At 53.0% G+C, this 19,226-nt stretch overlaps 1 protein-coding gene across 1 annotated transcript in view; it reads right to left on the bottom strand.

Annotated features, from left to right (window-relative positions):
- Positions 1 to 316: 316 nt before the first annotated feature.
- Positions 317 to 19,226, bottom strand: part of ENG (endoglin) — a 30,425-nt gene continuing 11,515 nt past the window's right edge. Inside the window, exons 3-15 of the mRNA XM_081152279.1 lie at positions 12,801 to 12,941; positions 10,198 to 10,357; positions 9,342 to 9,507; positions 8,973 to 9,099; positions 8,338 to 8,512; positions 7,954 to 8,096; positions 5,028 to 5,165; positions 4,756 to 4,794; positions 3,858 to 3,974; positions 3,277 to 3,528; positions 2,321 to 2,375; positions 1,244 to 1,345; positions 317 to 1,119 (exon numbers count right to left, since the gene is read on the bottom strand). Of these exons, the coding sequence (XP_081008405.1) occupies positions 995 to 1,119; positions 1,244 to 1,345; positions 2,321 to 2,375; positions 3,277 to 3,528; positions 3,858 to 3,974; positions 4,756 to 4,794; positions 5,028 to 5,165; positions 7,954 to 8,096; positions 8,338 to 8,512; positions 8,973 to 9,099; positions 9,342 to 9,507; positions 10,198 to 10,357; positions 12,801 to 12,941 (1,740 nt within the window). The 3' untranslated portion in view covers positions 317 to 994. The remainder of the gene's footprint in view (positions 1,120 to 1,243; positions 1,346 to 2,320; positions 2,376 to 3,276; positions 3,529 to 3,857; positions 3,975 to 4,755; positions 4,795 to 5,027; positions 5,166 to 7,953; positions 8,097 to 8,337; positions 8,513 to 8,972; positions 9,100 to 9,341; positions 9,508 to 10,197; positions 10,358 to 12,800; positions 12,942 to 19,226) is intronic.

Here is a 19,226-nt window from a genome sequence, read left to right as displayed (position 1 = left end):
AGTGGTACAGGAAATGGATTGTGTAGGAGCCCAGGCTGTGTGGCCTGGGACAGGTCCCTTCCTCCTCCTGAGCCTCAGGTGGCCTGATGCTTGTTGACCACATGCAGGCACTGCTTTACAGACCTCCCTGCAGAGACCTTGTGATTGAGAATTCTCATACCCAGTTTACAGATGAGGGAACTATGGCTGGCTTAGAGAAGCCATGGGACCTGCCCACGGTCACACAGCCAATAAGTGGCAGGTCCAGAATTTGAATCCAGAGTTGTCTCCCCCCCTCCCTCATTTTAGGGTCCCTTCCCTTCTCCCAGCCTAGCACTGATTTCATGGTCTGATTTATTGGTGATGAGTATATAGGGGTGGGCCCAGGTCAGGCAGCCTGGCCACTCCTATCTGCTGCCTTCCTGATGGGCTAGGAGGGAGGGGGTTTCCATGTGACAGTTGCAGGAAAGAGCTAGGCCCCCCTGTTCCCAGGCTGGGCATCCTTAGGCTTCAGTCCCCCCACCCCCCAAAGTTATGCCAGTCCAAAGTTGTACTGCTGGGATAGGATCCTGGTGGTTCTAGGCTGGTCTTGGAGGAGGCACTTTTGGCCTGAGGAGACTGGGCAGAGTCTGTTTTGAGTTCTCACCTCCTGCCCATCCCAGGTCATCGAGTGCTAGATCCGGGTTAGAATAACAGGGGCTTGGGTTTCTATAGCAACGTGGACATACAGGGCAGTGTTCTGTCTCTCTGTGGTCCTGGGAAGCCGTACCCCAGGCCCACTGAGTTTGAAGGTTCTGCAGGGTGGGGTGGGGGGACCCCAAGGTGTTCCAATCTGGTGCCCCCGCTTGCAGCAGGCCTCTGAGAAAGAGGCAGAGGGCATGGTCCATCCTTGGCCGAGTGGAAGGGTTGGGGTCTCAGGGTGAGTTCATGACCAGTGGTTCCCAGCTGGTGGCTGCTCAGTCTCTCCTGCTGGGCAAGGGCTGGCTGGGTGGCCCCCAGGGCTCCAGGCTGGGCACTACGCCATGCTGCTGGTGGAGCAGGGGGTGCTCTGGGTGCTCCCGATGCTGTGGTTGGTGCTACTGCTCTCAGAGGAGGCCGGGGCAGCCACTGCCACCACGGGCTCCTGCTTGCTGGGGGGACCTGGGGGCAGGGGCGGAGGTCAGGGCCCCAGCCAGGGCTCCCCACCCCCAGAGGCTTTGCTGGGTTCCCCCAGGTGGTGGTAGAGGGGTCCTGAGTACTCATGATGGGGGCCTGGGATACTCACGTGTGTGCGAGTAGATATACCAGAGCGCGGCGGTGAGCAGGGCCCCGATGAGGAAGGCGCCAAAGGTGATGCCCAGCACAGCGGGCAGGACGAGGGTTTTGCCTGTGCAACCAAGGGACAGCTCAGTGCTGCTGCCTCGTCCCTGGCCCCCACCCTGGCTCCCAACTCTTGCGCTGGCCAGGAGCACAGGTTTTGGTGTGAGTCCCAGCTCACCTACTGCCCTGACTCCTCTGAACCTCGGAATCTCAGTCTCCCCATCTAGCAAATGGGTTCATCACACCCATGCCTGGCACTAAGCTGTGGTTGCTGTGTCTACCAAGAGGGTCTAATCAGGCCTTTAGGGCCACACCTCTGCTTCCCAAGGCTGACAGAGATGCGATTTCAGGGGGCTGGGTGGTATAATATGAACAAAAAGTGAGTGGGGCCTGGGAGTCCAGGGCCTGTCCCTCCTCACTGTGTGACTTAGGTCAGTCCCTGCCCCTTCTGTGCCCTGTACCATGGTAGGGACTGACAGGGCTCTCTAGCTCTGCTCCTGGATTTTCCCAAGCCCCATTCCTTCCTCACTCCTGACTCCTGTGTGACAGCCGGGCAGCCTCCCCTTGGGCCTGAGTTCCTGTCCACACAGTGGAGCTATTAGCCCTCGTCTCCTGGTTATGAACTGGGAGTGGGGTTCCATCCTGGCCTGGGTTGGGTGGCAAAGGAGGGGTATTCCCCACCTCTGGCTCCAGTGTCAGGGACTCTGGTGCCTTGTGGGGCCAGGACCCAGAGGGATCTAGCAGAGGCTGGAGGGTGCTGGGCTGAAGGGGCATCCTCTACACTGGGGGCCTTAAGGTGAGGCCAGTACCATCCCAGGTGCCTTCCGTCCCATCCAGACCTGATTCTGGAGGCCCTGTCCCCCCAGTGAGGTCAACCAGCCACCATGGGGATCAAGAAGAGTCAAAGGCCCTCCTCCTAGGGGACACAGCTGGGAACCCTTGTTCTGCCCTCCTCCCAGGGCTGCTCTCTCTAGGGTTGTCCCTTCTGTGAGCCTAGGCCCCCATCCCTTTGGAACCCCAGAGAGACCTGGAGAGAGCTCACCGGGCATGTCAGGGCTGACGATGTTCAGGCGCATAGAGACAGTCCTGTGGACAGCCTGTGGAAGAAAGAGAGCGACTCTGTAGCACAGCCTCTGACAGGAACCTTTTGGGTTCACTCCCTGGCTCTGGCCCCAGTCAAAGCCTACCCCAGGGCCTTGGCTTTGCAGCCCTCCCACCACTTTCTAGCTGGGAGTCCTTGAGCAAGTCCTGAGACATCTGGACTATGGAAGGGTGTTGGGGGGACAATCCTTGGCTGCTACTGGGATGTTTCCTGTGAGTTCCTGGAGGCCCCCGACTCCCATGGGGACTGCAGGAGCACTCGCACTGCATCCGTGACACTTGTGAGTGAGTGGAAAGATTAGCCAGCTTGGCCCAGAGGCTCAGGCTCACTGTGGCTACAGGGAGACCCCCCCCCCCCCCAGGAGTGACCCCAGAGGCTTCTCTAGGTTCATACAACCAGAGAGATCCTTCTGTGTGCAAGGGGCTGGAGATGACTGTGTGTCCAGGGCTGAGTGCCTGAGATAGAGACCCACTGGATGGTGAAGCACTGTGACGAGTAAGTGCAGAAAATCAGAAAGCTGTCTTCCCTGTCTGAACCCCTTTCTCTGAGGTCTCCTGTTCACTGAGATTACACTGTTGATCAGACCTCATGGGTGGGTGGGTGGATGACTGGGATGGTGGAAGGGCTATGGATGAATGACTGGGTGGGATGGTGGATGGATGGACGGACAGATGGATGGTTGCAGCTACATATCCTACCAATGTCCAAGACACAGCAAAGTCATCAGAGGCTGCAGGGTGGCAGAAGAGTACCTCTGGTAGCCAGAAGCCATGCACCTGACTGGCTCTGCCCCTCCCCAGCTGGTCTCCCATCCTCCAGGGCTGTCGTGTCCCTTCCTGAAACCCCCACACCTGAACGCCACCCTTGATACTGGGCCTGGCGCAGGCTCCACTCACCAGGGCTGAAGTCTCGAGGCGCAGGGCTACAGTGCAGCTAAGGGTGCCAGTCTTGGGTGTGGGCACCATGTAGCCACGGAGGAGGAAACTAAAGCGCATATCACCATGAGGGCTCGGGGACAGCAGGCTCACACAGCTGCCCTTGGCTGCCTGGCTCTGGATGAGTTCCACGACGTCTCCCTCGGGCCTCAAATCCAGGTGGCAGCTGTCGAGTCTGAGAATGAACTCACGGATCACTGGGGACATGCTCACCTGCGTAGGTAGTCAAGGGGAACAAGGCATGAGCAGTTACTCTCAACCCTTCAACCTGCCTGCTCTCGTGAAATAAGCTAGATTTATCCTGGAGTTCCTGCCCTTGAGCCCCAAGGGTGGGACAGTCATGGGCTTGCCTGGAGGAGGAGGTGGCATTGTGATCAGAGTCTCTGAGCTCTGCCTTTTCTCTTTCTCCTCTGCATCATGCACTATGCTGGCTACCTCCTTCCTCTGGAAAGTTAAATTCTCATCTTCTCTGTTCTAATGGTGGGAAGGAGGGTTCTGAGGAACCCCAGGAGTTGGCAGTCCTGGGAGGTCAAGTCCGATACCTGCACAAAGCCCTGCTGCCCCAGCTCAATGGCATTGGTGGCCTGGAGGAACTGCGGGGTGAGGTAGAGGCCCAGCTGGAAGGAGAGGCTCTTCATGTCGATGCACTGCACCTTTTTCTGCGGGAGGCAGGGAGATTGATCAGTCTGGGGGGCACCCGGCCAGGAAGGGGAGCGGTGGGGATGGGAGCAGGGGTCACGGTCCTGAGGAGCTGCCTGACACTCATCCTCATCTTTAAAAACAAACCCCACCAAACTAATAGTTATCAAAAACTCACTAATATTTATCAAGAATCTGGTCCTGGCTGGTGTGGCTCAGTGGATGGAGCGTCAGCTGCATACCGAAGGGTTGCGGGGTCAATTCTCCGCCAAGGGCACGTACCCGGGTTGCAGATCTGATCCCTGGGCCCGGTCAGGGCAGTTGTGGGAGGCAACTGATCAGTGTGTCTCTCTGGCATCTATGCTTCTCTCCCTCTCTCCTCGACCCCCTTCCACTCTCGAAGAATCAATGGAAAAAATATCCTCTGGCGAGAATTAAAAAAACAAAACATAACCTCGCTCTGCACCAGGCCTGTGTGAAGTGCTTTCTCTGTGTCATCTGACTGCTCATAAGGATCCCACGGGGGATCCCTTCTTATGCCACTGCTCACAGACACGACCTTGGGGCCCAGAAAGCTAAGTGTTTTGCCCAAGGCCACACAACCAATGTATGCTAGAAACAGCTGACTTCAGAGGCTGAGAACATAACCCTCAACAGTCCTGCTCCCACTGTACAGAAGGGGAGGCTGAGCCACTCTGAAAACACGGGACATGCCAGGATCAGGGCCTGCTCCCTCCCAGGCCTGGAAGGAACCCCAGGACCCCGGACCAAGTGTGTTAGCACGATGACCACCCATCTCACCCGCTGCGGTGAAGAGCTTGACATGAAGTTGACGACCACCTGCAGGAACAGAGCCAAGGAGCTAGTCAGAACCAGAAATGACCCCAGATGATATCCCACCCAATATACCCTTTTTATAGATGGGGAGACGGAGCCAACCATGGCTACCCTGATCTTGTCTTCCTACTGAGCCCCACACCCCACTCTCCCCAAAGCCTCTCAGCCTGGAAGATCAAGGAGGCACCTGAGGGGGGCACCAACTAGGCTGTTTCCTTTCCTGCCCCAGCTCTTACCTCATTATTGACCACATTTTCTGTCACTTTCATGCCACAGTTGGAGTAGGTGCTGTGTAAGACAAACTGGTCGCCTCTGTCCTCAGCCTGGCAGCTGGGGTCCAAGAAGGTCAGGCTCTTGATGGTGCACTTCAAAGACTAGACCAGGGTTAGGGACACCGTCAGGAGGCACCAGGCTCCCTGGGGTCCGTCCATCACCACCCAGCACCAAGGACTGATCATAACCAGGGGTCACAGCCATCCTTCTGCTCTCCTCTCCATTTCTGTTAGATTTTATCATCTTACACCATTTAAGACAATACTTTTCCTGAACTTGAGTTGCTTTCATACTTGACCTTGTCTTAAGCAATAAAATGTGTGACATCATAAGTTTGATTTACTACTTATTGTTTTTCTTCTAATAGATATTAAAATAACTGCAGAACTATTAAAAATGGAAAGTTCATTTTGAGTTCCACATACAATCATCACTCACAGCCCCAGGGGCATGCAGACCCCACCAGCAGAATCCAATCTCGGAACCGTGGGCTCCTGGGCCTGTGGTCAGCAAGCTGCCTTTAAGGGCCAGACAGTAAATGCTGTGTTAGGCTTCGCAGACTGTGCAGTCTCTGTTGTAATTACCCACCTTTGCCTTCATAGGCAAAGCAGCCATAGACCATATGCACATGTGGGTGTGGCTGTGTGCCAAGAAAACCTTAGTTACAGAAACAGGCAGTGGGCCCTAGTTTGCCATCCTCTGCTTTAGAAAAATCAAATCTTAGAATTTCTGTCCCACTCTTAGGATCAAAGGATCTCAGAGTCTTAGCTGAGAGTGGGCTGTTGGAGGTCCCACTTGAGTTCAGCTAACTCACATCCACTCCCAAAATGCTGTCCCTGACTGCTGCTGTCCCCAGCTGCCCAGGGCCACCAAAGAAAAAGGGCTCTACACTGGGTGAAGCCGCAGTGACAGCGGGCCTGGAATTTAAAATCCGCATGCACGCTGACTGCTTTCCATTAAGCGATGAGAGGCTGCATGCCCCGTGCTTGGGGGTGAATCTGTGCAGACCCTTTTCTTCGTATTTTCTTCTATACAGACATATGTACTCAGAGGAAATGTGTGGATTTTTATTTTTATTTTTGTATTTTTAACAAATGGTACTATACTGTCCATGCTGTAGCTAAGTTTTCTTACTGAACAATAAATCATATACATCTTTCCGTGTGTACATTCTAGCACATTCTTTTAGTGCAGTATAATGCTCCCAATATGGATGGATGGGTGACAATGTACTGATCCAGGCCCCTTGGGGCTGGGTAACAGTAATGCTAGCTGTTGATGGTCAACCCCCCACCCCTCCACCTCCCAGACCTCTGCTGGACCAGGAGCAGGCAGGGGAGGAGGGGGAGATGGGCAGATGGAGTCTCATATAGGCCCCTATACCCCACCCCCCAAAACACTCCCACATGGACTTAAGCACAGACTAAATGTCCTAAAAATCCCTGAGGGCGTGGGTGGCTTGCCAAGGCTCTAGCACCAAGGTTTCTTGCCTCAGAAAGGCCAGAAGACATCACAAAGGGGAAGATGGGCAGCTAGAATGGCCCAATGTTTTCAAATATCCAAAAGTTACAAAGCACTGTAGCAAAAACCTAAAGAACTATAACAAACTGGAAGAAATTATTTAGATAAGAATGAAGGACAGCCCACCCGGGCGTGGCTCAGCGGTTGAGCATCGACCCAGGATCCAGGAGATCGGGGTTCGATTCCCGGTCAGGCCACATGCCCGGGTTGTGGCCTCGATCCCCAACAGGGGGTGTGCAGGAGGCAGCTGATCAATGACTCTCTCATCATTGATGTTTCTATCTCTCCCTCTCCCTCACCTTTCCTCTCTCTGAAATCAATAAAGATATGTTTTTTTAAAAAAAGAATGAAGGACAAAGAGCCCCAATTTTTTTCTTTACGTAAAAAGCTTATAAAATCATCAAGAAAAAAACAAAACACAGTGTTAAAGAGCCAGGCCCACACTCACTAGTAAGCAAAGAAGTACAAGTTAAAACAAGAATGGAAAGTCACATTACACCTCCCACATTGGCAAAGGTGGGTTTGTTTTTTTTAACAAAAATAATAGTCGAGAGAGAGTCACAGTGCTCTCATAAATCAGTGGTAAAAATTGGAATCATCTTTTGGAAACTGGGTTGTCAACATGTATCAAAACTTCCAGAAAGTTCACTCATTTTGACCCAGCGATCTCACAAACGTGGAAATCTATCCTAAGAAAATAATCCCATATTTTAAAAAGTTTAAAACACAGTGACATCTTCTGCATTTTTATAATATTACAGAATTGGAAACAAGCTAAATGTCTAACAAGGGAGGAGGGTTAATCATGGCCTGTCAATAAGACAGAATAATATGTGCTCATTAAACATGACATTAAATATATGTGTCAACGTTCTAAAAATACATTACATTACGTGAATATAGCTAGAGACAAATTAGTGCATCCAATATGATTCCACCATATAAGAAATACACAGAGAATACATTCTAGAAAGAAACAAACCAAAAGGTTGGTAGCCATTGTCTTTGCGGGGAGAGATTGAGATTTTCTTTTCTAATTTTTCCACATTTTAAAAAAGCCTGTGCTATTTTTATAATAAATACCCTTGTTCTCCAATCAGTCAGAGATCGTGTCATGGAGGAAGCCTAAGTGAGCACGCAGCTCAGCCCGCATTTAGGATTGATATGGAAAACTGCCTAGTAGCTATTTGAGCACGGACTGAGCACCACATTTGGCTCGGCGTGCCAGGCCTCATTTCATTCTCACCACATGGTAGTACCATTTGCAATCCCATTTTACAAGTGGGAAAACCGAAGCTCATAGAGGGATGTGATTTGTTCTCCTGCCAGGGTTAGGGCCCCAGGCGGGAGGAGCAGGGATTCCCTTACCGAGATGAGATCTTTCTTGAGTTCCAGGGTCATGGTGTCATCGGAGCAGTTCTGCTGGAACAGGGTCATGAGAAGCATCTCACCGCACATCTCCTTGGGAGGGGTGGTCTGGACAGGTGTGGGTGAGGTCTGCAGCCCACCTTCTGCGGGGTGGCAGAGGCAAGCCAGGTGGACAGTCACAGGGCTTGCTGTGCACTAAGCATGGCTATAGCTAGCCACTCTCACTGTCCCCATGTTGCACAGGAGGAAAGTGGAGCTCTCACAGGCTGATGCAACCTGCCAAACCCACACAGCTGTGCAGTGGTGTACACCAAACTGCGGCAACTCATCCAAGGAGAGGGCGAAGGAAGGCAGGAGGGCAAGGGAAGGGAGCAGGGTGCTCACCACAGCTGCTGGCCTGAAGAGAGATGACATTGGCCAGAGGGAGCTCCACAAAGGACGCCACCACACTAGCGTTGAGCCTCCGAGCCCATCCCAGCAGGCCTTCGGGTGTATCCGGGAGCACGACACCATCCACAAAGTTCATTGCAAAGATCTTGAAGGTGTATTTACCAGTGGCCTAATGGCAGGGAAAGAGGCAGAGCAGGGAGCCACAGTCAGCGCAGGGGCACAGCCTGGCCGGTGTGCCAAGTTCAGCCCAGCCAGGGTTCTGCTAGGCCTCAGTGCTGCTCTCTCCTTTGCGCCTGCTGTTTCCTCTGCCTGGGCCACCTCCCTTCATCTACTGGCTCCTGTGTGCCCTTCAATTCAGCATGGGGTTCGCTTCTCTAGGAACGTTCCATGACCCTGTGGGTTGGGTTAAGGTCCTCCCAAAGGGATGATGGAAAGCTTCCTGGAGGAGGTGGCATTTAGGTCTGAAGGAAGAATAGGTAGTGAACAGAGGAACAGGGTGGGGCCAGAAGTATCATTATCCAGTGTGAAGGCTCAGGGCTGGGGTGCTGGTGCAGGGCATCTGGGTTCTCTCTTCCAGGCGCCTTGGGGAGGCCTGCGTGGGGCTGTCTGGGTCGCAGAGCAAGACTCACCGAGACCTGCATGGTGTGGTTGGTATCGATGACCCAGGACACGTAGGGTGGACCCTGCAGGATGAGCACGGCGTTGGGATCCCTCGACCTGCAGCTCAGATTCACCTTCACAGTCACTGTCCTGGATCTGCGGGGAGACACCACGGGGTCAGCGCCAGGCGGGAAGGCGGGGTTGGGTGGGTCCTGACCCAGACTGGCTATGCCCGAGCAAGGCCTGAAGTCCTGAAGTCAGAGAGCAGCCAGCGCTTTTACCTGGAGGCCAGTGGGTGTGCAGAATATGTGGAAATGGGCGAGGCTTGGGCTCATTGGGGAAGGGCTTAATAGGGGTGCCCAAGGGGCAGGGCCTGGGATGTGGGCAGGCACCCTTACCTGGCCTCAGAGCCTGGCAGGACCCTCAGGATGTGAGCCTCCTTGTGACCAGCCACACCTTCCAAGTGGCAGCCGGAGACTGAGTTCTCCATGTGCGGCCACCATTCGAGTGTTTGGCCCATGTCCATATGGGGTTCAGGATTGCAGGAGGATGGTGACCCCAGGGCTGTGGAGATAAGTGCATCTCAGTCCCTTCCCTGAGCAGCCTAGCATCTAACACAGAGGCCCGCCCTTATCCACTGTAAAGTTGGGGCAGGCAGGATGGAACAGCCAAGAAGTAGGGGGCATGGGAGGCCCTGGGTTCAAATCTTCCCTCCACCACTTACTGCTCAGTGACTCATGGCAAGTCCCCTGCCTCTGTTTCCTTATGGTCAGCACAGGGCTCATATAAGGTCTGAACCATAACACATGCTAGGGATGAAGCCCTGCAACCACCAGCACCTCACCCCGTTTGTATTTCTTATAGCATTTACCGGGGCCTGAATTATGTCATATATTTATCTGTGTACCTGTTTATTGTCATTTCCCCACCACAGTGTCAGCTCCAGGAGAGCAGGGTCTGGGTCTGTTCCCACAGAGTCCTCAAATGCCTAACACAGGGCTTGGCACATAGTAGGTGCACAATAAATAATATGAACGTGCTGTTTTTCTGGGTCGAAAAACTGACAAGTAACAATTTCACATGGTTCAAACGAATATTTGGTGAAGAGGTAATTACTGTCCTAATAAAGCACTGACTTGCTATTTGTCACCTGGAGCAAATCATGTCCCTTCTGGGAGGCTTAGTGTCCACATTGGCCAGAGGAATTCATATTCCTCCAGTCTTGAGCCCAGAGTGGCTGCTGGAGAAGCTGACCTTGGTCCAGACGAAGGAGAATGTGCTGGGGGTCGTTCAGCTCAGCGATGGAGGCGATGGCACCCTTTTTATCTGCCCAGTTGAGGAGCTGGCTCTTGGTGAAGGCTGACAGATCTATGGTGTCGACTCCTTGGGGCTTTTGGGCGACATAGTTGGGGTTCTGGGGAGACACACGGAGGCTCAGGGTGCTGTTCCTGGGCCTGAGTCCCCTGTCCTATGCAGGAGGTCAGGAGATAATTTGGGGAGGCAGCTGGTTGGCTGAGCCAAGGCAGCCAGGGCTGAGAATGTTGAGGCTGGTGGATCTGAAGTCAGTCCAGAGCCCCCTAACTAGCCCCCCCCCCCCAGCCAGCTCTGCCCTATCTTCCTTCCACACCTAGGAGGCTGGATGGATACACATCCATGTTCATTCACCTGTCCAAAATCACCCCCACCCCTCTATAATTGTACTCATGCAACCCACACTTACAGCATCAGGTGGCTACTCTCTGTTTCCCCCACACTCTAAGGGTCTGTGAGGGACAATGTCTGCCTTGCCCATCCCCTCATGGTGCTCAACACATGGTAGGCACTGAGGAATATTTGTGTGACTTTGCACCGCTCCTAGGCCCAGCACTCAGGACCGGGGCATGTCAGCTCCACCCTAATGCCTGGCACATGGGAAGGGAGGAAGGGAGGAAGGAATAAATGAAGAAATGAATGAATGACAGAGAGATGGCCCCTCCCCTGGGGAGTCTTCCCATTCAGAAACTAGCCATGTTTCAAGTCATTTGAAATAACAGAAGACAGAAGATATTATTTAATAATAATAATAATAATAATAATAATAGGTCCTCTGGATGGACAGGGATGGGAATTTGAGTGGCTCCAGCACCTCACTGCCCCCCACTGCCCATGCCTCAGGAGAGACCCTAGTGGGCTGAGGGGAAGGAAACAGGGAAGGCTTCCTGGTGGAGGTACTCTATTGAAGCCAGAAGATTTAGAAGAAGCTATCGGAGCCTTGGACTCAGTTCCATTGCATTCCATCCCCAAAGCCAGGAACATGGTGCTGAAGAACCATAAATGTTAGATACTAAGGGGGACCGCCTGACAGTGGAAGTAGGCAGGATGCCACAGAATGGTCCACTCGAATGGAACAGGACTTTAACAAGGGGGCAAAGTGCAGAGCCCCTGGGTGAGAAAGCACCCCCATGATGGAAGGGCTGGGGCAGTGGTTTAGAGCTGGAGGAGGTAGGTCAGACTTTACCCAGTTTGACCCTCTGAGTCATGGGTTGTAATATGGGGATGTAACAGGGATTAAAAGTCAAGGTATTTGCCACTTGCTTGGCACTGGGTCTGGCCCAGGCCCGACGCCCCAGCTGGGCTGTGGCCCCTCCGGTGGCATCCAGGAAGCTGCAGGCCCAGGCTGAGAGAGGCTCTGGTGGTACCCCCCCGCCCCCCGACCTGGGCATTCCTGGTCCCAGGAGGAAGGCAGGAGACGGCATGGCCAAGGCCATAGCCTTTCGCTGCTGTGATGTTCGGACCTTCCTACCAGAGGGCGTGTTTTGTGTTCCCTGGGACACCTAGGGTTCCTGCTGGGCTCAAACCCCCGGAGAGCCTGGGGTGGGAAAGGAGGAGGGGCGGTGGCAAGGCCTGGCCTTCCCTGGGGCCTCGACTTCCCCCACTGGGAGCAGAAGGATATACCGAATGGGGTTGGTCCAGCTCCACCCTCCTGGTTGGCTACCGGTGCTCCTGCCCTCCTGGGTGTTTCATGCTGGCCATCTCTGTCTGTCTCTGTGGTGTCCCTGCTGCCAGTCTGGATTCTTCACTCCCAGCCCCCCAACTTCCCTCTGTTTCTGGGCCTGTCTCCCAGTCAGCCTGGATCCAGTTCTGTGTTTGGGCCTCCAGCTCTCCTCCCCCAACTCTGCCTCTGGTCTCTCAGTGTCTGCCTGTCCCTCCCACACAGGCCCTCCTTTCTCCATTTCCATTTTTCTTTCTGTGTCTTTCTCCCCCTTGTTATCTTTGCTGTTCTCCATCCCTCCATCCCCACCCTGCTTTTTCTGGCCATAAACAACAGCTGCTCACAGCTGGGTCACCTTCTAGAGCCTTCCATGTGGAGGAGGCACCCTGAGCCCCCTCGCTGTGAGTCCCCACCAGTTACTTCCTCTCTTTAAAACGAGTTTTTCTCCACATCGGCCAGGTTAATTAGAGCAAGTCTTTCAAATTCAACGGAGTGCAAAAAACAAAGTAAATGTCTCTCCTAATCCCACTTTCCAGCCATAACTACTGTTAATACCTCGTTCGGTTTCCTCCTGATCCTTTTTTTTCTGTACTTAAATTTTTTCAAATACGTGTCTTGGAATTTTTTCAAAGATAGTCACAAGATTATTTTATGGGATGTCATTGAGTCCAATTCTCCCACGTAAGAGGTGGGAAAACTGAGGCTATGTGAGATGAGATGATGGAGCTGGCCAGGGTTGTCCATCCACCTGAATCCCGTCTCCCGGTTTGAATTCTTTGCCCCAGACCCTGCTGCCTTTTGGGTTCTCTCTGTCAGGCCCCCACAGGATTCACCAGGCATGGCCCTCCCATGGGGTTGCCTCAGCTTGGGGTTGGGGGTAACTCACGTAGGCCAGCTGGAGTGGGACTCCTGGGGCCTGCAGTTGCAGGTGGACTATCTTGTCTAGGCCGAGGACCAGGAGCACCTGTCGAGGCCTGGTGTCATTTTGCTTGGACATCTGGACAGTCAGCTCCAGCTGGGACAAATCCTGGAGTGGGGTGGGAGTGAAGAGACAAGAGAAAGACACACACACAGACCAATCAGGCTTGATACATAGACTGTGTCACCCAGACCAGTAGTGACGACCCATGTCCCATAGGCTTTCACTCTGCTCTCCCTGCCTCCCAGAGCCCAGCAGAGTGCCTGGCCCTCAGGAGGTGCTCAGAAAAGATTTGCTGCGTGAATGAAGGAGATTAGTCTCAGCAAATCCAAAGACATAAAGAAAAAAATCTGACGAGCCTGAACTTTATCCAACGGCTGATCAAGGTTTGTTATTTCTATTGAGCGCCTGCGGTGGACCAGGCCTGCAAGTGTGTGTGTGACTCAGAGGGCACGCTGGGCCTTTCCTCTGTCCCTGTGCAGCAGTATTGAGATCCCAACTCCTCCCCAGTTTGCAGTGCTCCTGTAGGCCTTACTATTTTAAAGTACCCAGATGCCCATATTTTTATCAATATACTACAATTATTTCGATATTTTATAAGAATGCGAGGCTGAGCCCGGCCGGGCGTGGCTCAGCAGTTGAGCATTGACCTAGGATCCAGGCGATCGGGGTTCTATTCCTGGTCAGGGCACATGCCCGGTTGCAGGCTCAATCCCCATTCAGGGGCGTGCAGGAGGCGGCCGATCAATGACTCATCATTGATGTTTCTTTCTCTCTCCCTCTCCTTTCCTCTCTCTGAAATCAATAAAGATATATATTAAAAAAAAAAAAAAAAGAATGTGAAGCTGAGATCATTTATATCTTGAGATACCTACTGCATTAAAATTTTTAATTGATCATGGTGTACGTATTTAGAATGCTTCTAGAACAAGTAATAATAATAATAATGCCTAACACTTATATAGTGCTTGCTATGTGCCAGGATTGTTCTACGTGCTTGATCTACTGACTCATTTAATCCTCACAACAACCCTAAGGGTAGGTATGTACCATTATTATTCTCACTTACAGATGAGGAAACAAGGCACAGAGAGGTGAAATCATTTGCCCATGAACACACAGCGAGTAAGTGTGGAGCTTAGGATGTGGCCTGGGCAGGCCTCTCCTCTCAGCCCGCCGCTGCCCAGCCTCGTTTTTCTCCGCCGCCTTATTCCCAAGAAGAGACAAGGGCACAGCCACCCACAAAGGCGAAGCTTCTAATGAAAGAATATCTGCGCCGCTCGAAGACTCTCTGACCCAGGCAAAATGAGAGTGTTTACCAAACACTAACTCCAGCTGCTCTAGAAAGCTGACGGTCCCCACAAAGAGACACAACCTGGCTCCACACATCTTCTCAAACTTACCAAAGACAAGAGAGAGATTTCAAGATGAAGAGAACAGTGGAAAGTTTTTGCTTTAACTTCTAATTATCTCCTGGCCATTTCCCCAGCTGATGTCACAGAGCCAGACAGTGTTTCAGCTGCTGGAAAAATCTGCCCAGAAATATTTCCATTACTCAGTAATAAGACCATAATCACTCTTTGTAAGTTTGCTCTTTAAAACAAAAGAGCAAATAATATTCCATTTTCAATGTTTCATAAATAATTGTTTTTTATTTTAGTGAGCTATTTAGGTAGATTACTCTTGAAGAATTATTTTGATGCTAATTTATAGTAGAATAAGTATTTGAAGTTTATGTTTGTATAAGTTCACATTTTTGTTAATTAATGTTGTCTGATGGGTTCATAACTTTCGGTTTTTGAAATCTCTTGTTTCATCCATTTTTTAAAATATTATGCATTCTAAACACTTTGAAAATGAAATACTGGATTTAATATCACATTTTGGTAAAATATGAAATACAAGTCTAAATATTAGAAGTGACATTTTGTTCCAGGATTATGATCACTACTAGAAATGAACAGAAGTGAAGGGAAACCCACCTTGGTCATTTCATGAAAGGCCGGGGCACAGCCGACCTGCCAGAACCTTTGACAATGGCCGCACCCCAGCTTCCTTACCTTGACTACGTATGTACTGTTAGCTCGAACGATCAAGTATACCGCACAACTCTGTATATTTATTAAAATCCACTTAACTATACATTTTAAATGGGCAAATTTTATCCCAGTACAGCTGCTGAATACGCAACAACAGCGGTAATTGCACGTGGTTTAACCTAGCCCGTGCCTGGCCCTGTGCTGAGCAGGTGCACGTGCTCCCACCGAAGCGGGGTCAGGTATTCATTCATTTTACAGATGCAGCAACTGAGGCTCAGAGAACTGCCGGTGAGTGGCAAAGTCAGGCACCCAGTACAAGTCAGCCTGGTGCCAGAGTGGCACCCACAACCCTGAGACCTCTGGGCAGCTCGCCTAGTGTCCTCTCTCTCAAATCTGCCCCATCTGTGTGCCTTTGCCCAGAGGAGTGAACATTGAGACCCCGCTTGGCAAACAGATGGGCCCCGTGGTTTGTGGTTTGGAGATCCATCCCTTGCCCCTAGGTGGACACCCATAGGCCGAGAGCGCAGCAGGTGACAGAGGGAGCAGCTGGGAGCGCAGCCCCTGAGTTGGGAGGAAAAAACCTCGTGAACACCCATTTTTGCTGCTGTTCTGCAAATGTCCCTGTTCCTCTGTGCCTCAGTCTCCCCATCTGTGAAAGAGGGGTAGGGCAGGGTTAGGAACCAATACCAGGTGGGGCTCTGGATAAAGGAAGTCAAAAAAAGAGAAGTGGAGGTCAGGGTCGAGTCATGCTGAGCATGAGGGGACCAGGAGAGTGGAACCTTTGTCATCACACTCAGCTCCTCTCCCTGAGCTCACATACCAAACCCTCCACTCAGTTGTCACCAAGTTCCTCCCTGTAGATTTGGGGGCTAGGGGTGTGTGGACACTCAGGGAGTCCGGAAAGTGGGACTCTCTGGGGTCTCTGAGCTCCTGGGCCTAGCTGAGTCCTGTTGGTTACGAGAAAAACCCAGCCCCGGTTTCCAGAGCAAACATTTCCAGCCCGTGGCCCTGACTCATTGCCATGGTCACTCACACGCACACTGACTTCCCTCTTCCCTCCCATCCTGAAGCCCAAAGGCAAAGAAAGGGGCCTGCCTTGCCCTCCACCCCCAATCTCCAGTCTTCCTAAGGCATCCTGGGAATTCTGAGAGTCTGCACGAGGCAGGCAGGCCAGCCACCCTTGCCCCCGCAACCTGGGCTAGCCTGGTCTGCCCCAGCCTCCTCCCTGAATGGGTGGGCGGGAGACCGTGTTTCTATTTTTGTGCCAGTGTCCCACAGATGCCATTGTTGGCCCAGCGGTCCATGGCGGGAAGGGGGGATTTTGGTGAGGAGGCCCTGAGTACTAGTAGCCACTTATAGAAAGTTGTTTCCAGCAATTCTTCTAGGAGTGGAGCCTCGGGGCTGCCTGCAGCTCCCACCCTCCTAGGGCCAGACTGGAGCCGGCCAGATTGGAGCCAGACGTCACTCTGTCCACCCCAGCAGACTCAGATGGTACGTACAGGCAGGGTGGCAGGAGAAGGGGTCAAAGCCAGGCTGACCTGAATTCACATGTGGCCTTAGTCATTAGCCTGTGACCCTGGGCAGTCATGTATCTCTGAGCCTCAGGTTCCTGATCTGGAAAATGGGCTGAACAATATGCCCATTTCATAGGTTTTTTGAGGATTCAGTGAGATTCTGCCTGCAAAAGGGGCTGTCCAGTGCCCAGCTAAATACTGAGTAGTAGATAGCTTTCACCAGCTCCGATTCCCTCCTTGCCCACTCATCCAGAGATGCCATGGTTTGCCACCTGCGGAGGTCAGTGTTAGAGGTGGGCAGCAGGTAGCTGGAACTGGGACATGGCTGTCACACCTCACTCTGGCATCCCCTCTCTGAGCCACAGTCTCCCCATCTGTGAAGGGAGGAGTTGGGATCAGTGTAGTGTAGCCCCTGGATTCCATCCTGCCTCCTGAGGTTCCAGTGTTTGACATCTGGGAGTTGTGATTGCCAGCCAAGTGGCCAAAAGAGTGGGCTTCCAGGACCCCTGGGTTCTGCTACTTCCCACAGCTAAGGGACCCTGGCCAGCCCATGCCCCCCATCCCTCCACTTCATTTGCCTCCAAGGGGCCACAACTGGGCCCCGCTAAGGCTTCTGTGCTCTCAAAGGGGAGCAGAAAAAGGCACAACTCTGTCCTTCAAGACCTTGGCAGAGAACAAGACTAACACCCCCAAACAACTAATAATGACAATGAGTGACACCACTAACCCCTTGGGAATGGCTAACCAGCAAACGTTTCTATGTATGTATATTTCCCCTTCCTTCCTTCCTTCCACTCATCCATCCACCCACCCACCCATCCATCCAATATTTATTCCCAGACTGACCCTGAGCTAGACACTGGGGATACAGCAGTGAGCGCAGATGCAATTCCTGCCTAGCCTGTCTGACCCCCAAACCATGTCCTTCCACCAAGTCCTGGATATCTGCAAGGCCTGGGATAAGAGTAGAAATGGCAGTCTGTGGGCCCCAGGCCACCTCCTCCTCTTCACACATATGCATGTGGACAACCCAGCTCGGATGCCCCAGCTCTGCCATCCCCACTCCCTGTAAATAGTCACCTTGACACCCTTCAGGTTGAGGGGAGCTTACACTAGCCCTGCAGTGTCCCCTCTAGAGGCTGGGACAAGAAAGAGCCCCAAGCCACTTTGGGAATAGGCTCAGTGCATTTGAGTAGGGATCTCTGGAGTCTTGGGTACCCACAGCTGGCAGAGGGCCACTAATTGTGGGACCAGGGCAGATCCCCCTTTGCCCAGGTCTGAAGGCACCACTGCCTTCCACAGCCCTACACAGCTTCCCAGGACATTCTGGGGGAATCCAGGGCCCCTCCTGCTCTCCCCATGTCTGAGCAGCCTTGCCTGCCCCTCTGGCAGGAGTAGGTCACACAAGAGCCCAGCAGGTTTCATGGGCTTGTGGGGGGTGTGGTCTGCTCCCCGAGTTTGCCCAGAAGTGGGGTGAATCAGTGGCTGTCCAAGCTCTGGTCTGGCTGCCTGGGGTTTGTTAGGAGGACAGCAGATCAGTACAGTCAGCCTGACGGGAATCACTGAGACACGAAGCTGGTTTCCTGTCTCCGCGGGTCAGGATGTGACCCTGGGCCCCCTCCCGGAATCCAGGCTCCGGCCTGCCCTTCGGGGACCCAGTGAGATAGATCCCCAGCCCAGTGGCCCCCTTGTCTGTCTGTAAACCTCCCCAACACACACACACACACACACCCCACACACCCCACACCCCCCAACGGCTCTTCCCTGAGGCTCTTGGCTGCCACAGTGCATCTGCCGCCCACGCACAGGAAATCTGAGGATTCAGAGCCACGCAGGGATGGACGGGAAAGCGTGTCTCTGTGCCAAGGTTTGAAGAACAAGACGTAGGTCTGGAGGGACTGGACTGGCTGCTGAGATGGCCGCCACCCACAGTACAGTGGCCAGTTCGTGTTTCTTGCCTTTAGGTCTTTGCTCACGGGGCGCCCTCTGCCTGGAATGCCCTTGACTTTCCTCTCTGCCTGGCTAGACACTGAGAACGGTTTCCTTAAAGCCCCCTGCCCGCCACACTCAGTGCTTGTCCTCCCGGGGTCCACAGCCTCCTCCACCCTCGGACCCCATCGCCAGTTCCATCGCTCGGTGCCGGGGCTGCTGCCGCCCACCTCGGCTTCCCCTGGCCTGGGAGTGGTCCAAGGGCAGGGGCTGGGTCTGCCTTCTCTCGGCAACATCAGTGCCCAATTCAGGCTGGGCACAGAGCAGGCACCTGGCCAGGACTGGTTCCAGGGGGACCGTGGAGCCACGGACACCTTTCTTGGGTGCTGTCTGGGGAGGAAGGTGCTGCCCGGGGAAACCACAGGTCCTGCCATGTCACAGCAGTGGGATCTGGTGAAATCATGGGCTTGACCTTCGGGACAGGCAGGCCAGGAGCACCAGGGTGTCGGAGGGGGCTCCATCAGGCTGGACCTCAGTTGCTCCCTCTGAAAATGGATTCACAACCCCAGCCTCAACTACCTGATAGCAATAACCTTTGGAGATCAAATTAATTCACTGATGTGAAGATATTTTGTAAACTGTAGCGTGCCCGGCAAAATGAAGGTGAGACATGGAGCCCAAAGGAGCCATTATAGTAACAACAAGCATGGCTACTGGATGTGGAGTAGTGGCTCTGGGCAGACCTGAACGCAGTATTTTGCCGGCACTGACCCATTGGATTCTCACAGCCCCCTGAGGGGGGGGACTATCATCTCCAGATTTCCTGTGGGAAAACCAAGGCTTGGAGAGGCTGCCCAAGGTCGTGCTGCTGTAAGTGGGGAGTCAAAGTTCAATTCTAAGGCTATCTGGCT

Source organism: Miniopterus schreibersii (assembly GCF_964146895.1).
Source record: "Miniopterus schreibersii genome assembly, chromosome: 11".
Classification (NCBI taxonomy): domain Eukaryota; kingdom Metazoa; phylum Chordata; class Mammalia; order Chiroptera; family Miniopteridae; genus Miniopterus; species Miniopterus schreibersii.
Note: the sequence above shows the minus strand (reverse complement) of the source record. Positions and strands in the feature narration are given on the sequence as shown.